The 21,253-nt window shown below is 35.7% G+C and overlaps 2 protein-coding genes across 2 annotated transcripts; one reads left to right on the top strand and one right to left on the bottom strand.

The window, feature by feature from the left end:
• Positions 1 to 7: 7 nt before the first annotated feature.
• On the bottom strand, positions 8 to 8,159 carry LOC135688351 (activator of 90 kDa heat shock protein ATPase homolog 1). The gene is made up of 11 exons (XM_065205178.2): positions 7,940 to 8,159; positions 6,256 to 6,335; positions 5,959 to 6,010; positions 5,352 to 5,410; positions 4,959 to 5,044; positions 4,216 to 4,336; positions 3,846 to 3,928; positions 2,579 to 2,612; positions 2,071 to 2,174; positions 913 to 1,066; positions 8 to 413 (listed from the first exon to the last, which is right to left on the bottom strand). Exons 1-11 carry the CDS (start codon positions 8,017 to 8,019, stop codon positions 241 to 243), a joined length of 1,026 nt encoding a protein of 341 aa, XP_065061250.1. The 5' UTR covers positions 8,020 to 8,159; the 3' UTR covers positions 8 to 240.
• Positions 8,160 to 8,301: 142 nt separating this feature from the next.
• Positions 8,302 to 20,742, top strand: LOC135688342 (uncharacterized). Its single transcript, XM_065205166.2, has 6 exons — positions 8,302 to 10,708; positions 12,662 to 12,958; positions 15,444 to 15,652; positions 16,091 to 16,344; positions 17,036 to 17,714; positions 18,672 to 20,742. Exons 1-6 carry the CDS (start codon positions 10,655 to 10,657, stop codon positions 19,225 to 19,227), a joined length of 2,049 nt encoding a protein of 682 aa, XP_065061238.2. The 5' UTR covers positions 8,302 to 10,654; the 3' UTR covers positions 19,228 to 20,742.
• The last annotated feature ends 511 nt before the right edge of the window (positions 20,743 to 21,253 follow it).

Raw genomic sequence — 21,253 nt, 5'->3', positions numbered from 1 at the left:
AAATGACATGAGAAATGCTGTTTTATATGTATAACATAGTTTTCTTCATTCTTTGCAAATTGAAATTAGGACAAAGTTTCTGCTCCCTCATTCTTTGTTATTTCCTAAAAAATTGTCTATGTGTAGTTAAAATATTCAGGACTGACACAATTATGTTCTTAGAGAAATCCGGCAGCAGCGAGGGTAAGGATTGTCTCAAAACTTCAAAATATCCAATCAACTGTTGCATTTGGCTGTCACTCAAAATAGCCTTGCTCCATAGCCAAACGTCTGCTTGATGCTCTCCCAAAAATATCGTTTCCAGCCAGTTTCCGTCTTATCAAAGTCGTAATCAGGGATTCCAATCTGTGTGAGTTCTAATACAGTGCAATCCTCTTTTTGAATTAAGTCCATTGTCACCGTTGAAAAACAGCCTAAGAAAAAATATATTAATTCACGTTTGGCAATGCACCTGGACAAATTAAGCTTTGGTGTGGATCACAAACTTCTTTCTAATTAATATGCATTAGTTGGACTATGTTTTATTTCAGAAAACATTTAATTAAACTTTTTTTCTACATTCAAAACACGAATCTGTCTCGCAGATTTGCAGACATCATTGAACTACATATAGTCGATCACAATTAGATTTGCTACAATAATCAACTCGAACAGCTCTTTGCAACAAAAAACAAATTTCGATTCCCAAAACCTCCAATAGGTGATTAAATTTTAAAGAAAAATACCAAAAATCTCAAGCACAATCAAATGAAGTCTCACTGAAGTGATTCGATTACACGATAATTATCGTCTCGTGTTCAGAAAAGTTATCGAATTGGTGGTATTGATTTTGCAGTTTCAAACGTTTAAACTATACTGCTTCTATGTAGCTTTCTTTTAACGAGAATGAATGAACACTCATTTTAGAAATACCTTCTGGCCAGCTACCGAATTTCCATTTTTGTACAATCTTTCTGTCTGGTATTAACTCGACAAACTCTCCGGAAATATTTCCACCTAAAATCGAAAACTTTCCACCCGGCTTTGCATCGACCGTAGCTTTCTCACGAGTAAAAGCACTGACACGCTACGACAAATGAAATTTATATTTACACGTCAATACAAAGTTGCAGGTTTTACTAGCACGTAGCCTGCAATAACAAGATTAAAGAAAAATGCTTGAAAGAAATACCAATAAAAAGCATAATTTGCTGGTTAGAAAGAGCATTATCACATAGCTATATGGTGGGAACATCACTATCGTTGATACAAAGCTACAAAAGTTAACCAAGAAGCTTTTAGAAAGGCAACACGTACTTCTGCTGACCGAGATTTTTCGACAGAATATGTATAATTGGTTGCAGACTAAAAAACCAACTGAGAAGCGACAGGTCCAAATCATATAATAACTCTTAATTGATAAAGATGAGATAAATCTGTTCAACCTTGTTAATGACGTCAGATGCCAAATGCGCCTATTATCAGGGTAGGGCTATTTGCAATAGAAATTAGAATCCTGCATGTTATGAAGCTCAGCTTAAGAAAAATCTGTGCTGAATATTAACAGAGATGCGAAAAAATAGGACTGTCAAACCATGCCCAATTCATTAAAATTGCAGCAAAAGACCACAAATCGTGCAAATAACTTGCATTCAAAGTACAAATTTTAAAATAAACATGTTGCCACGCACAGATCAAAAGATATTTTGCCGACAGATCTGATACGTAAAAATGTGTTTGCTTCTATAGCTGCTATTCGAAACTAGTCAACAACTGTACATATACTTTTAATTATGAAATGGAAATTCCAGGGAAGTTGCGGCATTTCTCGACAGAAATAGTTTCTAATCTTAAAGAGGATTTCTCATGGGTTGTGCTGTAAGTTTGTAAAAGCATTATTTTACAGCAATATCCGGAATAAACAGAATTTTTTTCTAGCAGAGCTTATGAAAATGAAGAATTAAGCTGAATTTAAGAAAATGGAAAATTGAAACCTTTATGGATCGTATTTTGGTCTTGTTCGATTCGGTTCTTTAGAAAGAGATGAACAGTTTTGCAAAATATTATGACCAGAAAATATCAAAAACTTACGTTTTCATCAGTCAGCACTTGAAAAAGTTCACTGGAGGTAGTCTTGAATTCTTCTTTTAATTTCAGTTGAACTTTCACAGTATTATCTTCCTTTTTAGGAGTTGCTAACGGAAATTGCACACTCAATAACAAAAGTTTTAATTGCAAAATAAACAGTATATATATATCTATAAAGACTATATCTTAGTATCCTATAACGTATCGCTTCTGATATACTGGCCAGCGAGAGCTTTTGGCATTTACGTATGTTTGTACGTGCTCTAATAAAGAGAATACGTCGAGTTAAAGACACTACCATGTGGAAAGACGTGGTGAGCCATACGAACATTCTGTGTGGGTTTCTCTTACTCTATACAGAAGATGCTGACAACAAATCTCAATATTTTGCTGCAAAGAACTGCAATTTCAAGTAATAGCAATGCTAAAATTAAGAGCTTCACAAACATTTTAAGTTTTTCATTCTACTTAGATGCTACTGTTTCAAATGAAAAATTAAGAGAAAACTTACTTTTCATAGCTTTTAATGGTTCAGACAGGTCAACCTACAAGGAGAGTGAAATTCATCACTGCTTAAGAGAGAAAACATCGATCAAACTGTTTAGGAGTATTTGTGAAGGCATGCTTGTAGAAAGCACCACTAAGAGAATAAAGAGAAAAAATTAAACAATATGTTCACATCCACAGGTAACGAGGAAAGGTTTGAAAAAGAACAAGCTTTTTCTTTAAAATTTCAACCAAAGTGCGAGGACAACACCTTCTTGAAGATCCAGACTTAGCGAAAGCGTATAGCAATGAAAGTTGGTTGTCTTTTAATTTGGGCTTTTGCAATATGTCTATATTTTAACAAAGCCTACTTTGTGCAGCATTAAAAACAAATTTGTTTTCTGAAAATTCCTTAACACGATAAAGGATAAATATTCGTACGGATAGCTTTCCCGTCTACACAAGACGTGCCTAGATGCACTGGAATAAAAGGGCTATCGGGTTTTTTTTCGTCCAGCTACAAAAGTGTGCTAATATGAAACACAAGGCATATTAACGTACGTCTGGAACCTTTCACTGAACATGCACTGAACAAATGCCCAGTGTAAATGTTTTATCGTTAATGCAGCTTTGCCCAGTTTTCTTAAAACGTGTTCAGCGGTTTTGAGAGTTGTTCAGTTGATTTTAAACGTAGCCAAAAAAGATCGTGGACAGAGTCAAATTTCGTTCGCTCATATGTGTTGTTAAGAAACTTTAAGTCGTTTTGCCACTCCACTGGACATGGCGCGATTTAATTCCCAGATTCAAATAATCAGAGCAAGATTTACTAGTAAACAGAAAGAAAGTAATCAGCATCATCAATCTTTCATTCGACGAACGATAATGGCGCTTTATCAGTAGGGAGCAGTTTTCTGAAAAGATCAGTAGCAGAGAGCACAAATAGATGATTGCAATGAGCTTACCAGGCTTAATGGTTTTTTCGCCATAGACTTCTTTGAAAAACATGCAGTTAGAACTTTTAAGCAATGTCTTACCACAAGTAAGAAGGCCACAGGGCAAATGTGTACTGGACAATAATTACTCGTCTTGCAACCACCTAAATTTTCAAGATGTCCACATGCTGAATGGATGCCTAATGTTCAATGCATAATCAGTGCAAATGTCCAGTCATTTTGTGTTATACTTTGACGACGAAAAGGTGCTTTAATGAAATTTCAGGATACTTAATTTTTCACCTAGCTTGTGTTAAAAGACAGTCAGAGACATATCACAAAATGACACAAATGTTTTACCTTTGTAGTTTTATCAGTTTTTTGTGCTGGTTGGGGACTAGCTCCAGTTTTCTTTGTAGGAAGAATAAGACCTTTACTATACTCTGAAAGTAGAAAATACACCATTATTCCATTGCTTGATGACCGCATTAAGCTTGAAACTCGGAGTAGCAACTTGGAACCGTCCCGTTCTATACATCAAGGGCGTCTACACATAAAGCATCAAACTTGGAACCGTTCTGTTCAGCCTAAATCGCACTTAGCATTTTATGTCAGACCAGTAAACAGTAATTTTCATGATTTGTACATTGTTCTGAATAGTTATGGTCTAATTATTTGTCTTCCTATTGACAACAAATAGATATTTTTTATCTTTAATATACAAACAAACCTTCTTTCAATTCCTTTATGTACTGAGCTAATTTTTCTCTCATTAAAGGTATTCCAGTTTTGCGAACGAATTCTTTCATTTTGCTATAACCATCTGCGCCTTCTTTAATCGTGACAATTATCTAAAAAGAGAATGAAATTAAAGAAAGAAGGCTGAAGAAGACAGCTATCAGACCCGATTTGTCTTCTATTTACAATACTAAGCAAGCGATCTCAGGCCTAGACAAAACACTGTTGCTAAGACTTCTTTTTAAGTATCTTTTAGTTCTATAGGACAAACATTGATAGCAGCAATCAATCGTTGAAGTTTTTTTATCCTGTATAAAAATTCATTTTATTTTTATAATATATTTTACATTAAATTATTATATTAGAAACGCTTCCGTGAATAACAAACAAAATCTGCTGTATATTAATTGTTCTAGTCATCGATTGTTTTTTATAAAGCAAAAATGAACTTAAATGCAATATGAAATGGTTAAGAGATAGGTAAGCCCTTTAGTTTAGTTAGAACGAATTCATAAGGAACAAAAAAGTATTGAACCTATCCAAATTCGGAGATAACATTAAATATATATAGTTGAAGAAAATTCTCACATCAGAAACACCAGACATTTTCAAGTACAAAATGAGTTGGATATTTCAATTCTTTTTTCATAAAAAAATTTAAGCTGAAAGCCACACAAAGTACAGTATAAAGCATTCAGATAAAGGAACTAGTCAACAATAAAACATAATACCTACATCAAGATCATCTGGGTCATTTTCTTCACTTAAATTTGAAACTTCAAAATATCCTTGATGGTTTGTGAATTCATCTTTTAGGGAACCTAAAACATAGCATAAATCAAATGATTTGAAAAAAGACAAAATTATTTCTGTTAGCTGTCATATCGTGCACAAATACACTCAGAAGTGATTCAAAAGGGCTGACAATAAACGGAGTATGGGTAGAGGCATGGCAAGGTTGGAATTCAATGTTAAACCTTTTACTTGACCCATTGTGCTTGATACTAACATTTACTATAGCTGAACAAATTATCATTTCTTGGTTTTTATACAATCTGTTGATGAAAGTAAATTTCAGTGTATCAGTCCTGTGAAATAATTCCACTACAGACTTTTTAGACAACATACCTTTCCATTCAATTTTGATAACAAATTCATAGAAAAAGATAAGCTTTGCTTTCCGATTGCTGAAAAAAGATGCAATAAGTACATTACTCGATAGGCAAAAATCCGTTCAAATTATACTGACAAACCAAAATAAGAACTAGCCTAATCCAGCCCTTTCTGTCTTTCTGTTTGACGCAAGCGATCACTTGAGATTACGTCAGCACTCACGTTAACCAAAACAAAACGGTAAATTGTGAGGAATAAATGTCTCATCAATCTTTATTGGAGTGCATTAAAGGTCATCGTAACTGTTCGTTTTCATTTAATATTACCTTAAAACAAAGGGTACTTTACAACAGGATCATACGGTTTTCATAAATATTATGGACACTTTTAGCATTGTTCATTATCATTATTATTATTTTTAGAGTGATTGCTCGCGCAAGAGAAATCATATTGAGCTTTTCCTTCAAAACATCCTAGGCTGATAAGAGGTAGTTCTCTTTTTTGGTCAGACAGAAGCACTTTTATGGGGCTTCAAATGAATAGGTTAGTCAACTAGATCACATGGTGACATTAAATACTCTTGTTAGGATTAAGCAATTAAATGAACAAGAGACATAATTACTTTGCTGATGCTTCACCCTCAATTTTTGTAATTTCTTTTACCTTCCATTCACCTAAAATAAAGAAAAGTTGGCATACTGGTAACAAAGGCCCCAACTTCAAAAGGCATGGAGCAAAAGAATCAAAACAATAATCAGGCATTTTTGGTACATCACCATCATACCATGTATTTTTATACGAGGCAGTGATAATCCAAAAACCATGTTGCCATTAGTTTACATTACTTGATCTTTTGCTGCTTTGATAAAAAAAATAAGTATTTGATTTTGATCCAATTTCATCTAGGTGTAAAACTTACCAGTATCATTTTTAACATTCATACGTTTAAGTAGTTCACTGATCCTTTCTTTTGACCAATTGGTTGCATTTTTTTCAGACCTGAAATGAAAAATTCCCTTGAATCTGGAAAGGCTCACAAACAATCAATAGAAATATTCCTTTCAAAAGTAAGCTTTACACATGCCTTGAATCTGAGATGTGTTTTTGTACACATACACTGCACCTTTCCAGACATCAACTTTTTGCCAACCATGTGATTCTTCACTTGTCTTGTTGAAAATCTACACACCTTTGTTCTGGTTTGGCACAGGTAGTTATTAATCTACTACCATTTTTATTTTCAAAAAATGAAACCTTCATGCTTCAAAAGCACAAAAAAATTCTTTTGCACTTTTTCACAACAATTTTTTTATATTCAAAGAATTATATTCAAAGAACCAAGCTACATTTTCTTTCCTATTCATTAAATGCAAGTTTTTTATTATTCCAATTGAAATCTTCCAAATTTTGAGATTGTTTAAATTTGTGTATATCATTTGTGTATAGCGTCCAAAACTATGCTAGAGCACAAAGATATCAGCCATAAAACTGACATGCTTCATAGCTGTTATTTTAACTGTTATTGGGTATCTATCAAAGCAAGATTATGTTGATCACAAGGAAACTGGCAGAGGGTAACTCTCGTCCGATCCTTTGTTGTTCTTGAAGCCTGAAATAGGCAGAGGGTAACTCTCGTCCGATCCTTTGTTGTTCTTGAAGCCTGAGTCAAAAATAGAATTCCTTAATTCCCCCTTTAACCTTGATTTCATTAGACGAACATAGCCATGACAAATTATCATTCATTAATCAGATATAAACGAATTGTGATACATAATTGAATGTGTTCACTATCATGGGGAATTTCGTCTCAAATAAAGTTGTCTACTTTCATTCTTTTTTAAAATTTCCCTGACAGATACAAGCAGGCGAATACAAATATATTTGTACTCCCAGCCGACCCTGCCTTGGCTAACACCCTAATTCTTTTGCAAAAAATCTTTAATTTCAAGCAGCTAGAATTCAATTGATGATAGGGAATGATCTTGCCACTGGATATTGAGCATTCACATGCAATGATGGAAACCTTATACTTATGCACTGAAACACCAGATGTTTGTCCCCAAATGTTTATTGAAATGTTGATACAAGTAGTAGTAGAGACATATTTGGGAAAAATGTAACATATATATTACAATTGATGAAAAATTGATGAAAATATTGATGAAAAAGGACAACTGGTTGCAACAAACATAAACTATTAACAAGAGCAAGCAGTAAATAGCTTTCCAACATAAAAAGCTTTTTAAAAGGAAAGATTATATGGAAATAAATTCACCAGAAAATGACACGAACAATGGCAAATGTAAAAAGCCCTAGATTGCAGCCCTGCTAAACTTAATGGTCTTTGATAAATATAATGAATGATGATGATAAAAAGTCCGGATTACTTCTTTACTATGGCATTGGTAATGAGCTCAAATTGAAGGTATTAAAGAGATGGGTTTTAAGTGTGTGAAAATAAAGCTGTGTATGGTTGAAACTGTACGAAAACTCAATCCTGTAAATTTATAAACGAATTAATTCGTTTGAGAGACATTAAAAGGGATTAGGCCAGGCTGCTGGTCACTGCTGAAGCACTAAGAATGATCAAATTCAAAGCATACCAATGCCAGTTATTTACGTTAGTTGAGTCTGGCCGCTCCTCGACAATCCATCGCGGATCACCTTCTCCCCATTTAGCCATTTTAACAGTTGTTCTAGCGAAATTATCTTAGTTGGGAAGTGGCCTCTTCAGCGGATTTACGATCCACATGGAAATTTCCAGCAAACATCATACCACTTTGTGTCCCTGTGTAATTTACCATGACAATATGGAAGCCATGAGAGGAGTTGCTGACAAAATGGCGACCAGAGTCACTGATCATCTAAATGTTTCAGCCTCATTTGTTTGTCATGGTCTCCGACACATGCTGGAAAATGGGGGGGGGGGCAAGGGAAATTTAATACCAAATGCAAAGGATTTTCTGAAAAAATCTATTGTTTTGTATAATCTATCGTAAGCCCCCCCGGCTTCCCTTCGTCGGAGGCTTAAGCCGACCAATTTCAAAATCAGAATTATGAGGTGAGGTGGCTAGAAACTACAGGTTTTGGCAGGAAAATGCATTCGCCATCCCTTCGACTTTCGGCAAAAAGAAAATTTAAAGATTGGTTTTATGTTTTGACGGGAAAAGTTCAGCAAAACTTTGAAGCGTTGCTTCAAAACAATTCTGTAAAAGATTCTCTGAGTATTCATGAAATATGACCACAAAGTGTCACTTTAATGACAAACGTGAACGAAAAACGTTAAATTTTGAAGCAAACTGCCTGAAGCTTCTTTTTCATGAAAAAATTATAACTGAGAAAGTTATGTTAGCAGTGCACTTTAATTTTTAAAGTTTCAATACTGTCACAAGGTGTGTTGCTCTACACTTGATGTTAATGACTTCTTTATTTTAAATTCTGATTTGCTCATTATCTAAGCACACGACAATAAAAAAATTAAACCAAAACGTTCAACGTTTATTGTGATTTTGAAATAAGTGAAAAGAATTATCTACACCCAAGCCGTCGATGTTATTTAGCAAGCCAACTATTTTGATCCCTAAATGACAGTTTTTGAAAATTGTTCACCTGATATTACTTTTAATAACCTAAAGCTTGATATCCCAGCCAAAATGATCTTCTCGGTAATACAGTATATTTTAAGCCAGAACAAATGTGCAAGTATCAAGTTTCAAGTTTAATCAAATTATCTTGTACAGTATTTTGAGGGATTTTTTATGAATCCTTCGAAAATCTTTTCATAAATTTTCTAAAGCACCGGTCCAACGTTTCCCTGACTTTTTTCCATCAAAGTTTTTAACATTTATTATCAAACGTATTAAAAACACACCGCAATTGGAGAAAAGAATGTAAAATCTTCTGCTAACGCCGGAAGACTAGAAAATCACCGAAACTACGTAAGACTTACGCTAAAAACATAAGACTTGGCAGGTATGTGGGCAGCAAAACGATGCAGCACTACATTTGCAACAATGTTGCATCAACTCACATCGTTTGCCGGAGGCTTTAGTGTTTTTTAACGATATCGAATTAAAGATGCGTAGGTGTAGGTGAAAGGCCATTAAAAACAGAGGCTCAAAGCACCTCGTCATGGTCGCAGAACCAATCATTTTACGTAGAAGAGATTAGAAGGTCATGGGCGATCAGACTCGCATAAAGTAACTGATTAATGTGTCCGAAGCCTAGAGCTCTTAATTAAGCCTCCGCACTGATCATTGAATTGAACTTTATAACATAATTTGAAAGTGGATAGGCAAAGGTTACAGCCAGCTTGAAATTGGATGTGTGCATTAGGGACCGCAAAACGTATGCATTTTTGGCTACGTTTCTAGTTGAAATGCAAGAACGAATAATGATCTTTATCATGGAGATTTGTTCTGGCCAAATTTAGATGAAACTTTAAGCGTTGGTTATTCACGACTGTATAGAGCTTATCGTGATGCCTACAAACTTAAAATGTTCATTTTGAGATTTGGTTATCATGCCTTGGAAACGTTAAACGTGAATGTTAGCTTTTTGCCATGGTTAATACATTTTATGTTCATGTTGCGATCATGTTCAGTTGAGAAAAAATATGGAGGGGATAGAAAATTGTGAACTTTCATCTTACCACCGTTTTTTGCCACCAAAATTTTGCTCACTTATACCTAGTTCGAGTGAGCAAAATATTTCATCCCTTTTTTTATCAGAATTCAATAGGCGTATAAGAAGCCAAAAAATTTTTAGCTTATCCAAAACTCCACTGAGTTGGTGAAGGGATTTTATGCAAATGTAATTGCTACGCCTTCTAAATGGAAAATGATGTTCGTAAAACAAGAAGCTCTTTGAGAGCCACCAAAAATTTCCGGGATCAAGCAAAGTATTCGATAGATTGGTAATTGAATCACACTAGGTGATATTGTAGATTCTCTAATTCCCCAGACCAAGGTTTTGGAATAAACAAAATAGATCGTGGTTCCCATTGCAGAAGTATCAATAACCATGTGGATTTTTGAAGTGCATACTTTACCGAATCCCATCCTCGTATAGAGTTATAGCTTCCATGATCCAAACAAAACACTGTGTGAAATTTGATGCAGAAGTGACTAGAGAATACGCTTGTGAAGAAGCCATAAACCCTAGATGAAACACGATATTCTTCAGCATGTTTGCATAGTCTTGTTTTCATTGAGCCATTAACGCAGAAAGTGCCACTAATCTCTCTCTTAGCTTCTTTAAGTACGGTACTCAGTTGGGAATTTCAAGCATACACAGTGCATGAAAAACAGAAGTCAGAAATGATAGCGATCAAAGAGTTAATAACTTTACTGATGCTTAGCTTCATGGTTAAGGTAAGATAAATTAATTAATGAAGTTAACTTACAGAAATGTTACAGAAAGTAAATGTAAGTCTCCTGCACCTTCCTCGAATATGTTTAAGGCAGTAAATTTTAACCTCCTTTTCTCTAAAATGTAACATCTAGGGAAATTTAAAGGTAGAAAGTTATAGTTCCACTACCTCAAAAGTCTTATAACCATATGTTGGCAATGTTAAAGTCAGTTACCTTTAGCCCATTTCCCTGAAACTAGTAGATTTTAGTTCCCCTTCAAAGCAGATGGGAATCCAATACTCTCTTTCTCTCTCTTTTTTCATAACCTCTACAACAAACTTTGGTTTACATCGCAAAGTGATAACATATCTAATATGAAGCATTCATAAAAGTCTTTGGATAATACGAAAGCTACAGAGGCTTAGGAAGCTATGGGTGAACAGCTAGACAAGAAACAACTTTTGTTGAGGATTGACAAATGTTATCTGTGACAGAGCAATATAGTTGTATAAAATCTACATTAAAATGAGAGAAATATCACAAATATTTGTAAAGCCCGAACTATTATAACTTTCAAATATGAATCTTTTCAGCTACATGTTTCAAGAATAAGAATTGTACATGAACTAAAGATTACTTTGGTTAGGTTTTCACAACGGCTTTATGACAAAGGCCATCATGTGACAGCTGATAATATTCCCAGACCCGGCTCTAAAAGAATTTGATGCAACTCATAGCGTTTGTAACAAAAATATTAAATTTGCCAGGTCAAGGCAACACCATTCAATAAGGCTAGAAATGAAATATGTGTTATCAGAAACAATAAGAGATTGAGCTAAGAATAAAAGAGAACAATTTTCAATCGGTTAGTTGGTCAGCACTTTTCCCGCAAAAACTTTATGCCTCCAAAACAATCTGCCCATTATAGACTCCTTACTCACATTATAGATTTCTCACTATGTTTTGCAACCTTGTATTTCTTCCCTTATAATTTTCAAATCCTGACTTTCACGTTCCACAAAGTCAATTCTGTTGACATGACTTACATGCAGTCTAGTAAAAATTGTACTTCAAAAAATATATGTTAAATTTTAACGTTTGCTCCATACAAAAGCAAGACAAACATAGTTACCTTTATAATTGACGGTCGGCTCTTCAAAAAATTATAAAAAAGTTCAGTACTGGGTTTATCAAACGTAACAAAGTTGTTAAGTTAAACAAAATTTAAAGGAGAAATTGTCTTGCAAGCGCGAAATATTTGGTGTTGTGACAATCACGAGCATTCGATGATAGTTCAGATGAATATATTGAACCAGACATATCATGTAATGAGCGTTTTTTTATAAATATGCTATAGTTATAGCAAGAAACAGCTGCAAGTAACATATACAGGGGAAGGCAGGCATCACTTTCCCAGGAATGTTGCTGTGGAGATGGAGTTTGATGAAAGGGACATGTTTAGGAAATGTATGGTATAGGGAGTGGGACACAGAGTGCTTGAGTAGAAGTGCAAGGGTTGGCCCGGGTTGCACTATCATCAAAACACCCCTTGCAAGTAAACATTTAAATGAAGGGTTCTGGGCATGTATTGTTCATTGCTGATTTTTAATTATTTCATTTCTTTTATTCATCTTCGTCATTTCAAAGATTTACAATTTGGCAGGATAAAAAAAATTTCATAAAAATTTGACTGGAAAAATTTGCAGATAAATTGCCTTCCCTGCCTCAGCTTAAAAGCAACATCATTCTAGTGTTCCTCAAGTGACCATCCTCAAGACTACAATTTTTTCCCATTTTGTAGATTACCCCAACACTCATTAGCTTTTCTGTTCATGAATGTTTGAGACAAGATCTGAAACAAACAATATTTGGTGAGCTTTAGAGAAATACACTCATGTTAAAAAGTCCCAACCTCAAACATTAGTGTATCATATAACTAGTAGATGATATAATTCATGATAATTGTCTTTCAAGCTGACTGGTAGCGATGGGGCCCTCTCTTTGAAGCTCATTCATTTCGATAATCGAATGTCAAAGCTAGATGATGGAACTTGCTGTGATAAAGAAGTAGCCGCTTCAAGTGTGTGTAGTCCATGTCAGTGTAGCTTCTTGATATGCTTGTCACCACAAGGACAGCAGAACTGTTCAATCAAAAGGATATTGACAGACACAGTAGCAGAAACGGAATACTATGTTTTCAAAAGCAGCTTAAGGATTTCTCCATCACAAGTAGCGAGCAACCCATTGGTAATTCCTATAAAACATTGGACGGTAGGTAAACTGTTCACAAAATAGCCTTTTTTCTTTTACAAGCTTAAAATAGCAATTTATACTTTACAAGATTAGCTATTGTTTTATGTTACAAAAATTGCTATTGTTTATAAGGATATTCAGGCTCAGAATCATCAATTTTCTAGAATACTACAAAATATTGCTTAGCCTCAGCTCGCATATTTGTGTCTCATTTTTCACCAGTTCCTTTTTGGCATTTTCATAACAGAGATTCACACGACAGTCAAAAAGCATGGTTTCTGCTCGAGAGCGGGCGTTGTTCCCCTGAAACCACATCAGATTAGAAAAAATTGAGATTATCTTACGAATATATTCAAACTCACAACGAAAATTGCTTAAGAGTATTGAGGCTGGACAAAATTCATACTGTTCTTTAAAAAAAATTTGTGTACTGCAGTTATTCCATCATTTTTGCCTCAATACGTCAGCCTTTGGATGCCTACCCCGTAAGTAACCCACAGAACGAAGAAGAGATCAAAAACCAATAACCAGAGACCTAAGGAAAAAGAAGGAACAATTTTCCATTGAAATATCCTGCCGCTAAGTCTCGGTTTAAAGCCTCGATCAAATCTATGGGGATGAAAGACGGGTTCACAATGGTATTTTGCTGTCTTGTCTGTCAAATGCTGACGCTGCAATGCAAGCCTGTTGGTTAGTGGTTGCCTGCCTGATCGCTGGATAAGCGGAAAGCTTTCATAGTCGCCGGATAGTTTCCATTTTACTCAAGGGGATACAGAGAGCTGCTCTCAAGTAATCTAAGTCATTATCCGACGAATTAAAAGCTGTTGCATGCTTTTATAGTTCCAAACAATAGCATGTTAGGGATCCTTTAAAAATTGTGAAGAACTAAACGCAATTTCCTCCGATTCGTCTTTCCAAGGATACAATCCAACGAACATACAGCAACCAACTTCTATGTAGAACTTCATCAATTGAAAACAGCAAGCGAAAAATATATACAAAGTAATATTCATAAACATGTCAAATACAAAGGAACACAAAACGAATACAACCCTCTGTTGCTCTTAATTCTCGATCTCAATTCTCTAAAATTCCTCAGACATTCGACCTCCTCCCATTATCAACACTCGACCTCAGTCTTTTTCAGTCTTTAGTTATGCTTATGCTTAACTAGTTATGCTTAATTTATTCAAATATCACTCAAATTTCCTTCTTACAACATAGGACTAGGAAGGGAACAGTGAGGTAATAGGTCATCAACGTAATATTAATTTGAAGCGATTGTTCTAATCATGAAATAGGCAGTTGAAGCGTGCCCTTAATCATGAAGTAGGCAGTTGAAGCTTGCCCTAACGTGAATTTGGGCCAAACAAGCACTTAAAATATAATTTTGTGAAACTAGGAAATCCTATGATGGAGAAAAATGAATCGCTTATTCTTAAGCCCTGGTAGATCGACTAAATATTTCACTAAGCATTTCAATCAACTCGTGTTTAGTGAAAAGATTAATGAAAAGTTCATTCTTTTAGTGTTGCTTAGTCGTGTTGAGTGTTGTTGAGCAAAATTCGCCACTGATCCAAAATGTTTAGCATTGCTTAGTGTTGCTAAGCAAACGTTTAGTCGTTGTGCCAGCAATCAAACGATTTTTGTGCTAGCACAGGTGCCGTAACTGTCAAAATCCAAATGTTTCCCTGTCTCCAAGTGACCCAAAACCTTTAAAATGACTTCGTGAGACAATTGTACCATCTCGTTGCACGCTACTGTGTCTTTTGCAACACTCAACTTTGTTATCAACGTGCTAAAAAGTCTTCTTTTCCCGCGTTTCATCCAATTCTTATTCTTATCCATTTCTTGTACATGAAGACTTGGAACAACCATTTGATGATTTGTGTACTCCATCGTTACCTTTTGCTTACATACAACAAAACAGACAAAAAGCAAATTTCTAGACAAGCTCCCTTACACTCCCACAGCGTCCTACAAATCTTGCAGTTCAGAAAAGTTCAGTAAAGTTTGCTGATAAGCTTAACCACGTTTTGCAACCTTCGCAAAACTTCATTCAACTTCACTAAACAAAAGTTGGGTGATATGTTTAATGAAGTGTTTAGTCATTTTGCCAGGTCTTTAAATCATTCTTAAGCAGCACAGCATGTAAACTCTTTATCAATCATAGAAAATTTCAGGAAATGAAACCTACCATGCACAATGCAAGCAGAATGAATGTACCTCAAACTTCTTGCGTGCAAGTCATGCCCATCACTTATGCTCAAAAAACTCATTGATAGAAATTCATACTTTCAATAAAATTTGAGTTTAGTTATTCACTGATTTCGAGCCTTAATATTCTTATAAAATTTATTCTTATAGAAAAGTGTATGTGACCCAGATATGATTAGCAGCTTCATAAACGTTGACAACTCCAGTTGATAGCCAAAAGTAACACAGCAACTGGTGTATTTATAAAATATGCCTTACAGTTCTGTAACTTGCTTCATCATTACAGGGAAACCTTTCAATCAGGGTTGATGTTTTTGACAGAGATTTGGAAAATGGAAGCTCAGGACGACCTAACTTTGATCTTGTCACCAAGATGCAGCAAAACCTATCCATGAAAGCAACTGAATATGGACGAAGCGCTGACATCAAAACACTGTTGCTGCTAGGAAAGCAGAGAGCACCAGGTGTTTTTCCGATGGTAACACTTCAGATGAGGTGAAAAATCTAATTTTAGATCTTTATTATCATGAATAATAGTCGTGCAGTTGAAAGAGAATTTTTTCAGTTAGATCGGAAGCTTTAAAAAGTTTTTAGGAGTATGCATCAGTAGGATTCAACCATGAACAGTTCCCTACCTTTCGTTTAAGAGCTTCAACAAAGTAATTCCTCAAGCTAATGAAGAGGTTTGAAAACAGTTGGTTTCATTCTTGGGCAAAAATGCTGCTCTAAAAATATACTCTTCTGAAGCTGAAGTCTGGTGAACCGTGGACCCTAGCAAATCTGCAGATTTCCCGCGTAAACCTAATTTCAATTTTAATGAAGAATAGAGTGTATTTGCTTACACGTTTCATATTAGGTAGCTATAAGTGTCGAGGCTAATAATACTAAAAAATAGGATACTTAAAATGAATCTCTTTTTTTCTCCATTTGCAGCATACAGTGTAACAAAAATTATTTTGTTCCAACATGTTCTGAATATTGCACAGACACGAACAACGCAACAGGGCACTACAAATGTGACTACACTAGAGGTACAAGGCAGTGCTTTAAAGACTGGTATGGGCTAAAATGCCAAACTCAGTGCATTGCAAGGAATGACAGTAGTGGACATTTCAAATGCCATTCAAAGACTGGAGCGAAAATCTGTCTGGCTGGATGGTTTGATCCGACGAAGCGTTGTACTCAAAGTGAGAATTCCATACTGTTTTATGGTAGTTTTATGTTTTATGGTAGTTTTATGGTTTGATCTCTTTTTGATGTCCCAAGCAAGGGAAAGGTGAGGCGGAGATTGACCACTGAAGTGCCTGTGTCATTTAGTTTTCCTAAACAAAAGTTTATGATTCCTCTTTATAAATGCAAGGTTCTTTACGTACATTGTGAAATTTTGGATAAAGACAGCTTTGTGAAATGTTTTGCAAATATGCTAATATGGACCAACGATGCATGTATGGCCGGCCAAGAGCCTTTGAAAAAGATCTATCGGCAAATGGATAAATGAAAAGTCATCATCGTTTGAAGTTATATCAGATGAACATTAAGGTATCTCAAATTCTCAGTTGTTGTGCTTCCCCCATGAGGTCACAAATCTTGATATGGGGGACAGGTAGAAAATTTAATATGAATAACAATTGTTTTGGAAAAACGAGGGTTTAGAATTAACATAAAACGAGATTTACAATTTTGGAATCTTTTATAACTTTACTTTGCTATTAGAACAAAATACCAACACGTAAATCACATTCGGATTTTATAGCTCTGATGCCTCGCGCGAGCGAACATCTATGGTCCAACTGTACCTGTGCTTCAATGTTGAAATATAGAAGCATAGATTCACAGGTTTTGCTTCAAAATATAAGAAAAACAAATCATTATTTTTAGGAGAAAAACCACAATTAGCATTATCATACTCGACAAGCCAAATCATTCAACTCGAAACATCAACGCCAAATCTTGAAAGGAATATGAGCAATGGAACATCTGTCTTGTCGACCATTCATTCGTTCCATACTCAGATATCATCCAGCATGGCAAGCTTGGAAGCAATACAACAGACAACTGGTGGCACACAAGCTCTTAAAGCGAGCAGTAAAACATCTATTTTGCTAACGCAGTGGCAGAAGTGGAATTCAGCCAGTGTTACCAAACAACCTGGAACTATTTCACGAATGGCAGTAGCCATAACTATCACATTATCCCAGTCATACAAAATTAAGACAAGGGAAACGAAAACTCTTCAACTTCAAACGTCAGCTGGACTCACAACTCTTGCATCGGTTGTGTCAAAAATCAAAAAAACATCTGAAGACTTAGCGAGTAAATTCTATCTAAATCAAACACATACATTCACAAAACAAACTTACAGAGCTCCATTGAGTAAATTTACAAGCAAATACAAGTCAGAATCATCTGCACTAGCCTGCAATACAACATTACCAACAAAGCCTCATTTAGGTGTTAAAGGAAGAATATGGGTTCAGTATCGTCTATATTTTGCCTCAGCAATCGGATTCTTTGTCTTCGTGTTAGCCGGCTTTTGTATCATGCGGAGAAAGAAGAGGTAATTCTATAATGAATATGATATAAAGACTGCTTAATTCGAAAAACCTCCTACGTCGTCGTAGAAAAATCTATGTCTTTTTTCTTATTTAGATGTTGGCTATGCATGAGTCGAATTTTGCTGATTAGGGACGATTCCTCAATAGGTTCAGCATAAGTTGTTTTATCGTTTGGATGTCCTTTTCGGAATAGGTAGGTTCAGCATAAGGCATCATCATAAGGCATCATTGACTGATAGCTAAATTTGATGAAATAGCTTGAATAAGGGAGAATATAGCAGATATCACATTGTCATAAAATGGTACAATAGAGAAATAAGCTGATTTTATAGGTTTTGATATGAAACAACTTATACTATGGTACAGGAGGACGTGACTTGCTATTTTATACGGTGTAGCGTAGTGTGATGTGGCATGTCGTAGCGTGGCGTGACGTAAAGTGGAGTGACGTAGTGTTAAATAGATATGGTTATATAGGGTAAGTTTTGACTAGAGTGTTACTTCAAATATGGTATGGTCACTGAATAGAGTGTAATTTCCATTCTGTGGTATGGTTGGGAGTCGCTTCGTGTCATTTTGCGTGATACCAAGGTGACACTAGAGTAGGGCTTGGAAGTTAAAGACTCCCACCTCTTCCATTGGAGCATGCTAGCATTTTCGTCGGAAAGTCGATAACTAAAATATTTTATAAGCATGGGAAGAGAAGATATTTAGCCCCCTTCTCCCTACTAGAAGCTAAAACCTGACGTGTTACAACATATCAATGTATGATGGTATGGTACAGTATTTTTGCGCAGTTGAATTAGTTATTACATGGTAGATAGTTCATATCAGGTGATTTAGCAAAATTTATTAAAAGTTTAGTTGTACAATATTTCCAATGAAGAACAGGCCACGAAATGAAAATTCTGGGTAGGATTTGATATTTCTCTCTTACCTCCGTTTGATCTTTCATCTAGACAAAGCAGGGTGCACAATGTTAAGGAAATTGCTCGAATCACAAGGAGAAATACACATTCAACAAGTCAGCATTCTTCTTGTGAAATGTATGGAAAGAGAACCCGTAGCATCCGGTCCAGTGCTGATGAGACAAGTTTCCCAGCCACTTCTGCGTTTCAGAAGGATCAATCAGAAATCATTTGGCGAGAGCGGCTTTTACATACTCCACAAGGGACAAACCAGGGAATTGACAGTCAGCATCTACCTCCAACACCAGTATCATATGAACGAGTTTGCCTCACACCACTGCAAAGTCGAAATGGCTCTTTTCTTGGTGCAAAGAAAGATGCAAGTTGTGTGCATTCGGGCAGTGCGTCTGATCACATCATAGTTGGTCCACCAGGAACTCCTTTTGAATCAAGAGCGCCATCTGCTTGTAGAGAAGAGGCCCGAAATTTGTGGACCTACAGCGGAGTAACATCTCAAAACCGGAATTTCTTGACAGTGGAAACAGCTTTTTTAGTCCACTCTTCAGTGAATTTGCCTCGGACACCCACTACAATAAATTATAGTTGAAACAATGCAAATTTTTAGTTACTACAATAACATTGAAAGTATTTTTAGCGTAAGTGATAGGAATACATTTGTAAACAACTGATGCTCATAGGTTGCTTGTCAGAAAATATTTTAAATAATTACTTAAGAAGTGCCAAGCCAGAAAGGTTATTTGAAATTTAAGAAGTGCCAAGTTGAAAGATCTTGCGCAACCGGTATGCTTAGCAGCACCTGTGTTTAGAAATTGATAATGCTTTGTCCATCTCCTCTATGGTGCGGAGGCATGGACTTTAAAGACACGCTCCCGAAAAAGAATTGACGCGTTTGAAATGTGGTCGTGGCGTCGTATGCTGAGCATCCACTGGTCCGAAAGGCAAACCAATGCAAGCGTGCTTGACAGAGTATACCGTCCAAACAGTCTACTCAATCTCATTCATAGAGCACAACTCACATACTTCGGACACGCCGCACGAAAACCAGATGACAGCATAGAAAAGATTGCTATATTGGGTATGGTTGAGGGCAGTAGAGGGAGGGGCAGACCCCCGACGCGGTGGACTGATAACATCAAATCGCTCACTGGCATGCAACTCTACGAAGCGCTAACCATGGCCCAGAACAGAGTGGATTGGAGAGAAATGGTCATGGCAGTCACAAGCAACCGCAACGGCTGAATGAACGACGACGACGATGACGAATGCTTTGTATTTTGATGAAGTACGATATTAGGCCTGTTTTGAAAATATAGTCGCAAAGCATGCCGGTTGCGCAAGAGCTTTTAAGATAGATTTGCTGCCAACAAGAGGCTTGAAGTTATTATCCTAGAGGGAATCAAGTCCCCTATCCCCGTTCCACAAGGTTGTATTTTGTTAGGATTTTTCAATTGAATCTAATTTTTGCAAAAATGAAGGTTTGTGTAGACAAAAAGTTTGTTGTTCACTTGTTTTCTTGTAAATGGTCTGTGTCCATCACTTAGTCAATTCAAGTAGCCAGTCAATCCCGCCATTCGTTATCGCAGCATTTTCGATCCGCACCAACACATAAAAACAATTCACATTTTTAAAATTGTACGAAACTCTATACTTGAAGAAGTGTTAGACAAAAAGCCTTTCCTTTTCGTGTAATAACTTGAATAGCGATACTTTACCTCACGCTTGAAATACCAAATTAATACTTCGAAAAGCAAATAGCTTTCATAAGAACTTGTTTGCTTAATTAAGTTGAAAATTTGCCTAATGGAGGAAAAGCTACAAATGTTGCAGCTGCTTAAGGCCTGTTTTTTGCAAGCAAGTGATGTTTGCACGAAATTACTGCAAATAAGCACAATTAAAGTATTGATTTTCCACGAGTAAAAAACATGGCAGTACAAGCTGCGAGCAAAAAGGAGCTGTCTGCTGCAATTAAACTATTATTATAGATGAATTACTGGACTATTGCTTGCCACTGAAAATTATCACGAAAATTCTAAATGAAAAAAACATCGCTGGTTTCAAATAAACCTGATTAGTTTACATGAAAAGCAAAGGGCAATGAAGTTATCTTCACAAGGCTGCGACTTAAACTTGTTCTCTTTATTCTTCGAACTGCTGAAGATTTTCTCAAACCGTAAAATATTATCTTGCAAAACCTGCATTTCAGATTAATGAATGAATGAATGAATGAATGAATGAATGAATGAATGAATGAATGAATGAATGAATGAATGAACGAACGAATGAATGAACGAACGAATGAATGAACGAATGAATGAATGAATGAATTTTTCATTCAAAGAAATTAATAACAATACAATTTTACTTTGACTAAACTACCCTAATCACTATACTACACTACGGGGACGATACCATGAGGAGCGAAAGACAATGACTACCCCATGGCCGAGACATAAAAACACACAACATTAAACAAGGATAGAAAGAAAGATTATTAAAACTAGGTAGACTCATTACGAATACAGAGTAAACAGACAAAAAGTAGATGCTAATGTATAGAAGTATGCAGCATTGGAATATTTAAAAACGTTCTGAAGCATGAATGAATTTGAGTG

The sequence above is a fragment of the Rhopilema esculentum genome, chromosome 10, assembly GCF_057945365.1.
Source record: "Rhopilema esculentum isolate cy_ngs chromosome 10, ASM5794536v1, whole genome shotgun sequence".
Taxonomy (NCBI): domain Eukaryota; kingdom Metazoa; phylum Cnidaria; class Scyphozoa; order Rhizostomeae; family Rhizostomatidae; genus Rhopilema; species Rhopilema esculentum.
The sequence above is the reverse complement of the archived record's forward strand: the minus strand, read 5'-3'. Positions and strand labels throughout refer to the sequence as shown.

Bases quoted from the DNA above. Each gene is read 5' to 3' on its own strand.
- LOC135688351 (XM_065205178.2), bottom strand. From the start codon at position 8,019: ATGGCTAAATGGGGAGAAGGTGATCCGCGATGGATTGTCGAGGAGCGG. The intron at 6,336-7,939 runs GTATGCTTTGAA...TTTTCATTTCAG, and splicing joins AACGTAAATAACTGGCATTG to GTCTGAAAAAAATGCAACCA. The intron at 2,175-2,578 runs GTAAGTTTTCTC...AATTTCCGTTAG, and splicing joins ACCATTAAAAGCTATGAAAA to CAACTCCTAAAAAGGAAGAT.
- LOC135688342 (XM_065205166.2), top strand. From the start codon at position 10,655: ATGATAGCGATCAAAGAGTTAATAACTTTACTGATGCTTAGCTTCATG. The intron at 16,345-17,035 runs GTGAGAATTCCA...CATTATTTTTAG, and splicing joins GACGAAGCGTTGTACTCAAA to GAGAAAAACCACAATTAGCA. The intron at 17,715-18,671 runs GTAATTCTATAA...TCTTTCATCTAG, and splicing joins ATCATGCGGAGAAAGAAGAG to ACAAAGCAGGGTGCACAATG.